Source organism: Peromyscus eremicus, chromosome 20 (assembly GCF_949786415.1).
Source record: "Peromyscus eremicus chromosome 20, PerEre_H2_v1, whole genome shotgun sequence".
NCBI classification, from domain to species: Eukaryota; Metazoa; Chordata; class Mammalia; order Rodentia; family Cricetidae; genus Peromyscus; species Peromyscus eremicus.
Genome location: NC_081436.1, coordinates 31,003,534 through 31,016,876, shown reverse-complemented (window position 1 = coordinate 31,016,876; position 13,343 = coordinate 31,003,534). Strand labels below are relative to the sequence as shown.

Genomic DNA, 13,343 nt, shown 5'->3' with positions numbered 1-13,343 from the left:
GAGGGGCGAAATAAGAAGACAGAAGGTGATAAAATAATATTTTGATTAAAATTAAATTTTATTTAAGTTAAGCTGTTATAATTGTCAGTACAGGAACAGTGAAAATTGAAGTATTATCTCAACTTCCCGATTATAGAGGATGGTATAGCATTATGAATCTCTACATCATTTTCTTTTTCCACAGCCATGTATTCCTCCTTATTGTATGAAGGGCATCACAGAGACATGGAACAAACAGAAGAGGGCCAGCCACAACCAGCCTTGCCCTAAGCCCAGGCTAAATCTAATGTTAACATGTTTCATAAATTACTCCTGATGGCTGGCCAGTTATTTTCATGATAAACACACATCCTCAGACCCATGTACACTGACAAATATGAGCAAACACACCTCCCTCAAATCATACACTATATCTTGTCCTGTGCCATCCCAGACCATGTCACAGATAAAGATCTGTCCCAAATCCATCCATTGATTTCACAGCCTACTGAAAGGTGGTGAAAATTCATCTATGACATAAAATCTCTTCCAGGCCAAACTATGATGGATCTTGACAAATAAGCTCACCCATGCCTCTGTATGCTAGCATTCCATCATCAATCCTGATGCTGGAATGTAGTTCTGCCTCCCATGTAAGCAGGTAATTATCCCTGAATCACAACTTGTCTGCCTAGCTATAATAAACATGCATGTGTCTGGGCATACCTGCTTAGCCCCACACAGTCCCTGTTCAATATCTTATCCCAAGACTCATTCTGTTGACAGCACGTATCCACCTTTCCCATGATTTTCTCATTCCGAAATGAAATCTCTTTCTGTGTTCTTGGTGACATGGTTTATTTTGACAAAAATGTATTTCCTATTGAGCAGAATCTCTCTGGTAACTTGCTGCCTACTTGATGCTTGTGTGGATATTGATGGTCAATTGAATACTTAAAATGTTGTCCAATCTATTTGCTGTATAAGACATAATCACCTTGAAAACTTCAACCTGACCTCCACTCCTATGTGAAGTTGCAGGGAGACCAGGATAGACACATTCAGTATCTACTCCTCTTAAGTTAATAGACACTTCTCATCACCATTTGGTCAACATGTCTATTTGTACAGAGAGATTTTGTCTGTTTGGTTCACCTCTAAATAGCCCACAACTGAAATAGTATCTGGAACACAGACAACAATATATACATACTTACTGAAAGAAGGAATCTCCTTTTATATCTAAGAAACTAGCTAAGAGAGGTTGAGGAATGCATGCCAGTTTTAGTAGAATCTATAAGTTAAAACATTTGAATGGAATTTGAAATGCTAAGGTCCAACTTCATTTTCAGGCTAATAATACATGAACTGAAATGATCATGAATCTGAGTTATTTTGTGGTGTACAAGATACCACATGATTTAGTCCTTTCTGCCCTTCCCTCTTAACTTTCTACTTCCCTCCATCCCATTCTCAAATTCAGAACATTATTGGAAATGCTCCCTGTTGAATGAACACCTTTTATAGTCTGAGTCACAATAATCCCAAATTGAGGTCAATTGTCACTTCCTCAATTTATTTTTTGTCTCCCATCACTTTGTCAAAAGTAGTCCTTGGACCACACACAATTTTCCATAAAGGACAGTTGAGGCTGGCTTACAGGAGCAAACTGCATATGCCTCTTTCTAGCTTCATACTTCCTAATAACTCATGAATGACTTGAAACACTACTGTGGGGAATTCCCATGACAAAAATCAACAAATGCTATATAGAACATGACACAGTTTGGGGAGTCTAAGAATTAGTGGTTAACTATTTATGAGAATATCAACCACATCTCTTCTCTCTTCCTATGCCCTTATCTTCTTGCTTATTGTTTTTACATTGGTAACTACCTGAATGAGTTAATTTATTAATTGCCTATTTGTCAGATAGAATGAGAAACCTACAAGACAGCATTATTTCCCACATCTACTGTCCACTGGGACAATTAATGTTCACTCATCAATCACCATCTACATTAACGTCACCGTTTACAGAGGAGGATCTTCAGCTGTGCTCTGTCTACCTCATGTGGATGTTCCCACTTTGTCTTTTCATCTTTTACTTTGGACCATTTTATGGGGAAGGAAACTAAGAGTGGTGCACAGGATTCCTTTCTTGCCACTGTGATAAAATACCCTACGAAAAGCTGCTTAAGGAAAAAAGAATCGATTTGGATCACATGTCTAGTTTCTAGTCCATCATCTCAGGGAAGTCACAGCAGCAGATGAAAACAGCTGGTCAGTCAAAGTCACGATCAGGGAATGACAGATGCATGCTGCACTCAGCTTGCTTTCTCTACTCTTCTACAATCCAGGGATTTCCTGCCCGGGAAATGGTGTTACCTACAGTCGGCAGGTCATCCCACCTCCATTATTCTGATCAAAACAATCCCCATAGACATTCCCTCAGGCCAACCCAATCCAGACAATCTGTTATTAGTATTCTCTTCCCAGGTGATTCTAGATTTGATAAAATTGACAAAAACCAATCATCACAACTAGCTCCAGTTGAGAATACATTGACAACAGAAAAAAAAGCAAACATTTCTCAAGGAATCACTCATTGCACATCACCAGATACCCTGTGTTATGAGTATTTTGCATAGGCATCTAGAGGGCTGGCATTCCAACCAAACTGTGCCTGGAGAGTGTGATGCTTCATTTTCATTGTCAACTTGATTGAGAATCACCTTGGAGACACACCTCTGGGCATGTCTGTGAGCACTTTTCCAAAGTGTAACTGAGGAGGAGAGATCCACTCTGAATGTGGTACCATCAATAGGCTGAGGTCCCAGACTGAATACTATGGATCAAAAGAGGAAGTGAGCTGAGTACATTTCTTGCTCTGCTTGACTTAGATACCATATGACCAGCCATGACTTCCTGCCAGGATGACCCTTCAAACTGTGGGATACACTTCTTTAAGTAGATGTTCTTTGGTATTGTAATTCCAGTGATGAGACATATTAATATTAATATAGAGAGCAATGACCTTTGTGACTTTCACTTCCACATGTGTTCACACTCCCTGAGAATGAATGTATGCATTGCTGTACTTGTTGAAGACTCTAATGGTGTCCAAACAAGCTATTTTCATAAGCATATGCATTTTCCTTTCTATCCCACTCATTTTCATAACCTAAAAGCAAACACTAAATGTCGCCATAGTTTGCTTACAGAATAAAACCTGTGGAGGAAACAGGGTTATGTATACAAAGATGAAAGAATTCCAGGTCTGTCTTAGGCAACATGAAAATTCCACCAGCTTCTTTTATAGATGCACTGTGGCCTCTTAACCAGGCTTCCCCTTACCATTATGTTTTGAACAGATTATTCAAAATAAAATATTAGTGGCCAAAAGATTTTGGTGAGGTCTCCACCCATCTTCCCTAGAGAATCTAAGAAACCTCATCTCTTATCACCACTCAAACTTTCTTGATACTTTTCAATTCTTTTTGGAAGAAGGCAATCTTAAAAAAGCATCAATCCTCCTGATTAGAGATCTTGGGCTTAATTATTATGCTAAATAAATGTTTTAACTACTGCATCACTGAGCTTGTCTGACACAGCATGTGGCCACACCACCTGCTTCTATTCATTTTGCAGAGGACTCAGCACAGATGTCTGCAGAGACCTAGGAAGTCTTGATTTTTCTCTATAGAACCATAATGGCATGCAACAAAAGACACCTTTGGCTATCGACCTTCCCTGGCACCTGCAGCTCCCGCCTCCCCAGTGTGTACTTTCTTTGCTGGCACAGGACTGTAGACAGAGTGTGCAGAAGCCAGCAGAGTGTCTGTTTCACAGCAGGAGATGAAAGGAAAGGGAAACGGGAACAAAGAAAGAGAGCTAAATGCCCTGGGTGGCCACTTTAACAGGGTGAAGTGGGTGTGCAATTTATTACTTACAGGTTTTCCTGAAAGGTCAAGACTGCAAGTTTTTGGTGCTCCATATAAAAGAAAGCTTCAGAAAACCTTCGGACCTGAGGGAGGACAATGTAAACAGCTTAATTCCTCAAGTGGATATGACCTCCATTTTCTCAACTTGAGAGTCTGGAGATTAAGTGTTGTGTTTTCGTGGAAAGAAGGCTGTGCCTGCATACAGAGGTCTGTCACAAGAGGTTTTCCACCCTCCAAAGCTTCCCACGTCTTTATAGCTCTTAGCCCAAGCAGTGTAGTATATGCTTATAAACTCACTCCTGTTCTGCTTTCATTTTTATCCTCAAGTTTTATTCTTTCTACAAGAATATGAGATTTTTCCAAACAGGCATTATAAATAAATGCACAACTTGGAGAATTGCAAAAGCCAGGAGCATTTCCTATGTGCTTTGTGGACTCTGATCCTCAGACACTTATTTCTCTTGCCCAAGTGAGAAGATTCACATTACTCCATATATATTAATACCTATACATGTACAGTCAGGATGAGGGCAACACATTACATTTGAAAGTACTTCTTCCTAAGTACATTGAGACACTTTTAATAGTTAATTTTATAAGCTCAGATATCTTCAGACATAGATAAGAAAGATGTTTTATGAATGACAGAATAGGGTGGAATAACTAAGTGAATTTTTGATGTCACAATGATCATTCACAGTTGAGTGAGACCATTGTTGAAATCCATAGATTGGCACAATGGCAAATCATGCTCCCCTCAACAAACCAACTCTTGAAAAATTTCTCTTTAAGAATAAATGGACGCAGTCAGAGAGTTTATAGCATTTTATGATTTACCCTCAAAGCATGGTGTTCCTGGGTGAGATAAGTGGTCACTTCAGAGTGTAGAGTCACTGTCTCCAGGAATTGGGTCCACAAAGCCATCATATGGGAGGCCAGCCAGGCAAGATCCTTGCTGATCTGTTCAGCTATCTTCTCCGGGTTGTTCAGCATCTGCAGGGGTAAAATGGTATCATTCAAAGACGTAGCTCTATTGTGTTGCTACAGCCTTCCTCTTGGGATCTTTACCAAATGCTCTGCTCTTCTATCCTTTCCCTCACATGCCATAAACAATGCGGTATTATAATACATGTCTTATGCTATATAATATAGAATTGTATTATCTTGTCCCTTTGAATATGGGAGCTAAGAGAGACAGCAATGAGAGGAATAAACTATTCGGCAGTTCCTGTCTATACATTAATATTCAGAGCCCATGGTTTCATGTAAGTTTCGCCTGTGTCTATCCCAAGTCTATGTCTTCCCTCTCCATGCATGCTTTAAGTGCGAGTTATTTCTAGATTTCCAGGAATATCTTGTCTAGTATGTCCTTTATCCTTTTATAAATAGTTGCTACCCATTTTCAACTCTCTACCCTAAACTTCTAAACCCATCACCTCAGAACCCAGCTTTCCCAAATATTAGCATCCTAGTCTGGGATTACTTCAGCATGGCCTTTGCACTACTGCTCCAAAGGGGGATCAGCCGTAGCATCCTCCCTTGGACTCACACACCCAGAGAAGAGATTCTTGTACTAGAATCTACTCTATATTTCATTAAACTCTGAACTCAGTGATTTATAATCACAATGGCTCCCACTCACTAAGACTGATCATTTCATACATGCTTCACATTCAATTTATGCAATCATCTTTTAGGTAGACTATTAGAACCATCCTTTCACAGGAAGTAAAATGGCCGTGATTTAATAGAACATCCAATTTTCACCCAGCTAGGATTTAACTGAAGGACTCTCTAACCGTGAAACCACATGCCCCACCTCAGTAGCTATTTAAAAATATCTTAGGAGAAAAGATACTCTTTATAATCCCATAGTACTTAACTAGCCAGGTCACTAGGCAGCCTCTCTGTGGCCATAACCCATCATTATCTTCTTAACCATCGCTTAACCAAGCCACTTCTTAAGGAGGACTCTAGCATGCCTTAATTACAATGTAAGTCAGTCAGACTACAGTGGGGCCTGAAACCTTTGGAGAAGACTCTTGATGAGAACATGTTGGACAGGCAACTGGTTTAGAATGGGGAGGACCATATTCTAAGGGAGAAATTTGCATTACGGGAAGGTGAAAAGATCAAATGCTCCTTGGAAGAGTGACAAGAAGCCTGCCCACTGAGCTCCAGGTTTCAACAAGACACAGCAATTACTGAGCATCTTCCTTGTCTTGCTAACATGTTTGGCAGAAGAAGGACACGTGATGAGTAAGAGTAGGCCTCTGTCTTTGTAATGGCAGAGATAGGAATGTATACCAGAGAGAATGGTGTAGGGCTTTCACAAAGGCACAGCCGTGCAAATCCAATCTCTTTCCCTCCTTTGTCCTGTGCCCCAGTTTCCTCTCTGAAGGCACAAAGCAAACAACTGCTTCCAGACACAGTTCTGTTATTGTTATTGGATGGAGGAGGTTTGATTCTGGATGAAGGCAGAGCAGGGATATCTAAGAGTAAGAGAGCAGCAACAGAGATGTTTGCTGGACAGTGAGGCTCTTAATACTCAGAGACCTTTTCTTTATTATTATGACTAGCTTCCAGATGCAAGGCTCCAGTTAAACACAGCCTCTTCTAAGAGATGCATTTACCATTTGATAACTATTGACGACTCAGTCCCATACAGCATCATGAGTGGTCAGAGACAGAGAAGGAAGGGTGCAGGGGAATAGACCTCAGGGACAAGTAGCATCACTGGAAAAATTCCAGACTGGAAAGTGGGGCTTTTGAATTCAGTCTAAACAGCTCATATTTGGATTTTTCTACCAGAATCTTCACTAATGACAGCCAATCTACTGCATCAACACTCAGCACTATTTTTCCCCTGGAAATAATCCCTGTCTTACCCAAGATGACCATGCCTCTTACTTGATATACAATCATTGAGCCAGTCATGCTGACATACCTATAGCAGCATGCGTAGGTCTTTCTATTTGTAATACCAGACCATTGTTCAAGCAGCATCCTCTCTTTGAAATGCCTTTTCCTCTCGTCTCATCTTCTGATTTCCTTTCTTTACCTCTTCATAACTTTGGCATAGTCTATCATCAACCAGGGAATGACTAGGGAGTCAATTCTATTTCCCCTTACTTATGATGACACTACTTTATGCTACCAGTCTAAGGCTCACCAGTCTCTTCTTCTTCTTGAACAGGTGTCCTTGACCCTACAGACCTTCCCCATGGTCCCTCTAACGAGTGATGCTTGCTTTGCTGCCACTGTCTCAATTTGTCTGCATTGGGAATTTAACCTCTCAGCATCCCTACGTCTAGTACAGTAGCTAATGGACATTCTGAACTCAACAACACTTTATTGCAGTAATAGGTGGATGAGCATCCTTGAGAGATGCTCTATGCCTCAATCATGTATCCCTGACTTGCTTGGCTTCTGATTCTGCCCTCCAAGCATCCCTCTCCACCACAGTGGCACTGACAGATGCAGGATGAATTCTGAGCTCAACTACCAGAGGTGAAGAGGGAAAAAAGAAAGATATTCATTAAATGAGTCTTTGGGAGAATTATTTTCTCCCTAGTTGATTAAAAGCAGCTTCATACGAGGTTACAGAGGTTTCTAATTAAGCCACAGGAAGACTTTCCTAGCATCACCAACACCTGGAATTGTGTAATTACACATAACAGGTGTGGGCAGCTTTCTGCAGCAGGTGAGGGAGGGTTCTTACCTGCTAACAAGCTAGCTAGCAGTCTTAGTCCTCTGCTATCACAGGTGAGTTCTCTGGAGCAAGACTCACCTACTTACCTTGACAACTCCCAAAGCCTTGATCATCTGGGCTCTAACCACATTCACTTTTCTGCCCCCTTTATCTGTTACTCCTTCTAAGGTTGCCTCCTGGCTTAAAGCAAGGTCCTTCCAAACCCTCTGTGATGGTTAACTTCACTTGTCAACTTGGTAACATCACCTTGGATATTAGCCTCTTGATTATGTAAATTGAGTTGTAAAGACACCCCACCTACTGTGGGCGGCACCATTCCCTGGGCTAGGATTCTGGACTGTATAAAAGGAGATGGTGAACTCATAACCAGCATTCATTGCCCTCTGTTTCTTGATCTTGAGGCCCTACTCTTGTGACTTCCTACAGTAATGACCAACCTCCTGGAGATGCAGACCAAAATAAACACTTTCTCCTGTAAGTTGCTCTTGACGGGGCAATTTATTAAAGTAACAGGAAAAACAGCTAGGACCCACCTCCGCAACAGGTCTAACCGACACAGACAAAGCAAAACCCACGTCTCACATTCTTGCTATGTCCTTTCTTTGGATAATTTCCAATAGAAAGGGGCAGCTCCAGGAACAACTACTGGATAATTGTGTAATTCCCAAAAGTTTGTGGGGATAAATAGCAGACAACCTTTTATATCTTAGAAAAATCTTATGTTGCTTTACTGAAGAAAAAAGAAAGAAAGAAAGAAAGAAAGAAAGAAAGAAAGAAAGAAAGAAAGAAAGAAAAGAAAAAACTAACAGCCAGGCTTACTTCTCAGAGCTGCTTAGCAAGTGTCAGAAGACCCTTTAGTGCCTTGGTAAAGGGCATGTTACCCTGTTTGATTAGTTTGTTCTGGGAAGACCCTCAGCATCTTCCCAGCATGGGCCCCCACCCAGATTTCCAGTCTACCATTTATATCTGGGTTCCATGTTCTCCATACCACAGTGAAGCTGGGATGCATGCTCATGCTCATGTGTGACCTGGGCTTCACACTATTATTACCTCTACTGAGAGGAGTGCCCTTCCCTCCCAGGTGTCTAACATCCCTGTTCCTATTGGCATCTTAACTTCCCTGCCAAAGCCAGGACCTCCCCTCCTCCCTGCTCTGCTGCCCTTTGCTTATTTTCCCTGACTCTCACTCTGGCCATGTGGGCAGAGCCTGACCTGTCTCAGCAATTTCTCACTAGGCAGCAAGCGCTGGGTGGTCTCTTCCTTGGTTGTACAGAGGGAATATCTGAGGGGCCAGTGGCCAGCACAAAACAGGTGTCTTTTAAACTTTTGTAAGTTTCTCACACCAAATAAAGATGCTTCAGGACCATTCTGCTGCTAGAGACGTCTGGGTTTTCCAATATCTTCATCACCTGAAAACATCCAGCTCTTCACTATGAACCTTAGCAAGGCTTGAGAGAAATACATTCACTGCTGCTCACCATTTGCCAGCAGGTGGCGATGTTTCATCTCTAACCAAATCCCAGCTCTGATTTGGGCAGGTTACTGAATACCCAGCAATATTTCTACCACTTAACCTTCAGGCCAGTCAATCCATTAAACAAATTAAGGAGCAGAATAAGGCCCAACCCCTCCCCGCTTAATACCTTGCACTCCATCGCTTCTTAGGTTTCTGTTGTAACCAACAGAATGTGGTTACAAAATAAATCCTGTAGCAGCAAAAGAACTACAGGATTCAGTGGGACACACACACTTGTTTGTGCGCACACACACATACACACAAACACACATACACACACAAGACATGAAAGCAGAACAGGAACTTGGGAAGAAGAATTTCAGCCAGAGAACGAGAGGGACATGAAAGAGGAAAGGAGAGGATAAAATGAATAAATTTAATTATATGCACATATGAGACTGTCAGAGAACTAAAAAAAAGCAAAATCACAAAAACCTTGCCACAGTCTGGGACTCTGCTGCAAGGGGTGGAGGTGAGCAGTAGGTCCCTTAGGAAATCTGTCTGATGAAGTTATTGACAGCTCTGTCCTTCAAATCTCTCACCCTAATCACTGTAGTCCCCAGAGGTGACCAAATTGTCAAAGATGAAGGTGTCCCGGGGACCAGGGCCACTACTATCAAGTGGAGGTTGCCATTGCACCCTTGTCAAGTTTGGTAATCTCATCCAATGGCTGCAAGTAGCTCAGAGACGTTAAGCAAACCCCACTTCTTAGTATCCACTGGCCATTATGAATGTGTATGAGCACTTCCTGTCCTGTCCCTGGATGCTGAGAGGTTGCTCTGGGCACCTTGCTGTTGTAACTATGATAAAAGCCTACTCACACTTTCCACCTCAAGTTTCCTCCTGGAGATCACAAGGTGCACTTCAGTCTTCAGTTCCTGGCAAGGAACGCATGAACTCCCTGAAAACTCCATAGAAATGGGAGTGTGTGCGGCTTTTGTTACTAAATTCTGTCTAACAAACTCATGAAATGGCTTTAACTAACCGCTAACCAGCCATAGGGTAGAGGCTGCTGCCAGAAAAACAAACATACAAAAAACAATTCATGGTTAGGAGGTGAGAACTGTCCCCAGATTTCAAGGAAAGAAGTGTTTGGGGATTGAATGAATCATCAATGTCAAGGACCTAATCATGTCTCTATACTGGAGCCTCCATACATGTAAAATTAGTACTGTCATTTCTACCAAAGGATTATACAAAACAAAGTTCATTAAATAAAAATTTTAAAGAAGCCATTTGGCAGAAATTCAGACTCCTCCAGGGCCAGCACTTCCTGAGACCAAAATACTTGTCCAGGGTTTCATCGTCTTCTTGGGATGGCTCTTTGCCTGTCACCACTCAGGTTTGACTTACATAGCCATGGAAGAGTATGAGATCAAGATGTGCCAATTCAGTGACAAAGATGACCTTTGCATTAGGAATAAAAACCCAGTAGGACCTCACTGAGTGTGGATATGCACCTGCTTGATGTGTCCAGGATATTCACCCTTCGATAGAAATGAAATGTTTTGCCTTACGGAATAAGTTGGGACTATGTGATAATTTTCTTGGGGCCCTAGATCTGCTTCTAATGTATAGAAATCTTTAAAGTCAGGGATGGGAGAGTTCCCAGGCTGGTGAATGCACCCACCTGCCTGAAGTTGGTATAGTCAACTCAAGAAACAGAAGCTCCACTCTTGACCTCCTTTTCAGACTTTGACCTAGGCATCCTTCATCTAGCTGTTAACTTGTGCCCTTTGCAATATCCTTTATAGTGGACTGGCAATGATTAGAAAAGTGTACCCCGAGTTCTCTAAGCCATTAAAAGAAATTGTCTAACTTGAAAAGGTTAGGATTGCAACCTCCATTTTGTAGCTGATTGGTCAAAGTAGAAGAGTCCCAGAAATTGCAATGTTGCAAGACTGGGCCTTTAACCTATGGGACCTGTTTCGGACTCTAGGCAGACACTGTTCGAATTAAACTACATGGTTGGGCATGAAGTTAGTATTAAAGAATTGATGGAGATGAGACAATCCCTCATGCATAGACGTTGGAAGTTCGTTCTTCTGTACATGCCCCAAAGGATGTGCCATCCTCCTACTTCATGACTCCTAGTGACTTGAACAATTCATCCTGGCACCATGGTGAGTGGGACATTCAGGCTTCTTGATCATTAGTTTTGGCTCGCTCCTTGGTGTTTCAGTCAACCTCCTCCTTGCAGAGGTGAGACTTCTGCTCCCTCCTGTAGACCTGGACCAGGGACCCTCCCAGTTCTGATCTCTATCACTGCCCTAGTGCAAAAGCACAAGGCTTTGGGATTCTCTCAATCCTTGATTTCATATTTAACTTCTTTGTTAGAGCCCACTACGATCTTGCTTCATCCTGAAAAGAATTACTGACACACTACCTGGGGTTCTGACACCATGCATGGTATCTCTGTCCAGATACGATTCCGTTCATGGATTATTCATCAGCGAAAGCCCAAGAGTGAATATAGACTCCTTCACTAACCTTGTGATCCAGGGGATGGGAATCACCGTAAGTCCCCAGAGCTGACCCAGGGGCTCACAAGTAATGGAAACTTTAAAACTCTGGCTGAAATGAATCAAATTTCACCTCTTCAACAGGTGCCATAGTTCCTAAGGAGACATTCATGAAAATGTCAAAGAGAAAGAGAGGAAGGGTTGACTGTTTGACTACACTGCCTTCCAAGAACCCATACAGTGCTAGAAACTACTTGCTGAAGGAGAAATGCCCAGCCAGAGTGACACGTGATTGTGACAGAAATCCTGATGTTAGCATTATCTGCATTCTGTGTCCTGCACCATGACCCATGTGCAAAGGTCAAAACTCTGCTTCTATTTCATGTCATCAGTTTGTCTCTTATGGTAGCCTTGAGCTGGGGAGTGTCTCATGGGGACTGGTGGCTCTGCTAGCCCCATGTCCCTGGTAAAAGAACTCAGCTCTGTGAGCTGGTCCCCAATCCCTCCTCCACGAAACATAATAAGATTTCTTATTTTACAGACTGTTGTATTGATTCAATGGGGGAGTTTCATGTAGTACATATCACAAAGCAGCCGGTAACCGGCAGGCATGTGCCATGCTTTTCGCTATAAGAAAGAGAGTCCAAGAAAAACCAGATGCATTTCATCTTTGCCTTGGTCTGTGGTGTCTACATCTTTGCATGTGTATATAGGTAGGTGCATATATGCACAGGTGCCCATGCATGTTTGTGCTTATAGAGACCCAAAGTTGACATTGGGTATCTTTCTCGGTGGCTATCACTTTATTTATTGAGACAGAGTCTCTTGCTGAACCCTGAGAATGACAATTCTGACTTGTCTAGCTAGTCTGCTTGCCCCTGGGATACTGTATTACAGGCAGCCACCAGGTCTGGCCTTCCCATTCTTTCTTATGAGTTCTGGAGATCTGAAGTGTGGTCTTCATGCTTGGGTGGCAAAGGGCTGTTATCCTCTGAGCCTTCTCCTCAGCCCTTGTTTCTGCTTCATGGATAGGAAAACCAAAATTCATAAAGATTAAACAACTCGTCAACACTGTGGTACAAAGGTCTATTCTGAGGCCAACTTCTGGCAATGAATAGCTCTGTAACTCACGAAGTCAATCAGCTTCCTTCCAACATTAAATTCCTCTCCGATTGAAAGTACAGTGGTCCTAGCCTACAATAATGAAGTGTGGTTGTCCCACTCTACAGAGTGCCCAAGGGATAATAAATCACAGCAGGTGACTCAAACAGATGCGCATCCATACTGCCCCCACTCTCCAAGGGCACAACCATTGTTTGCTTTATAAAGTTGAAACCAAGTCCCCAATATGAAATTACTACTTTTTTTTTTTTTTTTTTTTTTTTTTTTACTGTTGCAAGTTTCTGGAGTCATTTTCCTTCCCTGACTAAAGCCTAAAAACCAAGAATAAAATGTCCTTTGTTTTGAAGCCCAGAGAAAATGTGAATAAGTCCTCTTAATTGCCAGGTTGTAGTTTAGTGTTCACTTGCTTCACTGGTTACAGAAGTCATGGAGGTAAACATGTTTATCACTAGCTTCATTTCAAACAGTGCCCTGACCTATGGTCCATTTGGGATGATTATGTTTTTAGGGACCCAGAGGTAGCTTTGTCTTTCTTAAACAGGTTGAAGCCATCAACCCCTTCACTTGAATGTGCACAGTGTTGGATGCATAACCTTTGGACATCTGCA

General features: G+C 42.0%; 1 protein-coding gene across 1 annotated transcript in view; it reads right to left on the bottom strand.

Moving 5' to 3' along the window:
* Fam135b (family with sequence similarity 135 member B) overlaps positions 1-13,343 on the bottom strand; it is a 209,407-nt gene that overhangs the window by 29,402 nt on the left and 166,662 nt on the right. Inside the window, exons 10-11 of the mRNA XM_059246982.1 lie at positions 4,761-4,916; positions 3,933-4,006 (exon numbers count right to left, since the gene is read on the bottom strand). Coding sequence (XP_059102965.1) covers positions 3,933-4,006; positions 4,761-4,916 — 230 coding nt within the window. The remainder of the gene's footprint in view (positions 1-3,932; positions 4,007-4,760; positions 4,917-13,343) is intronic.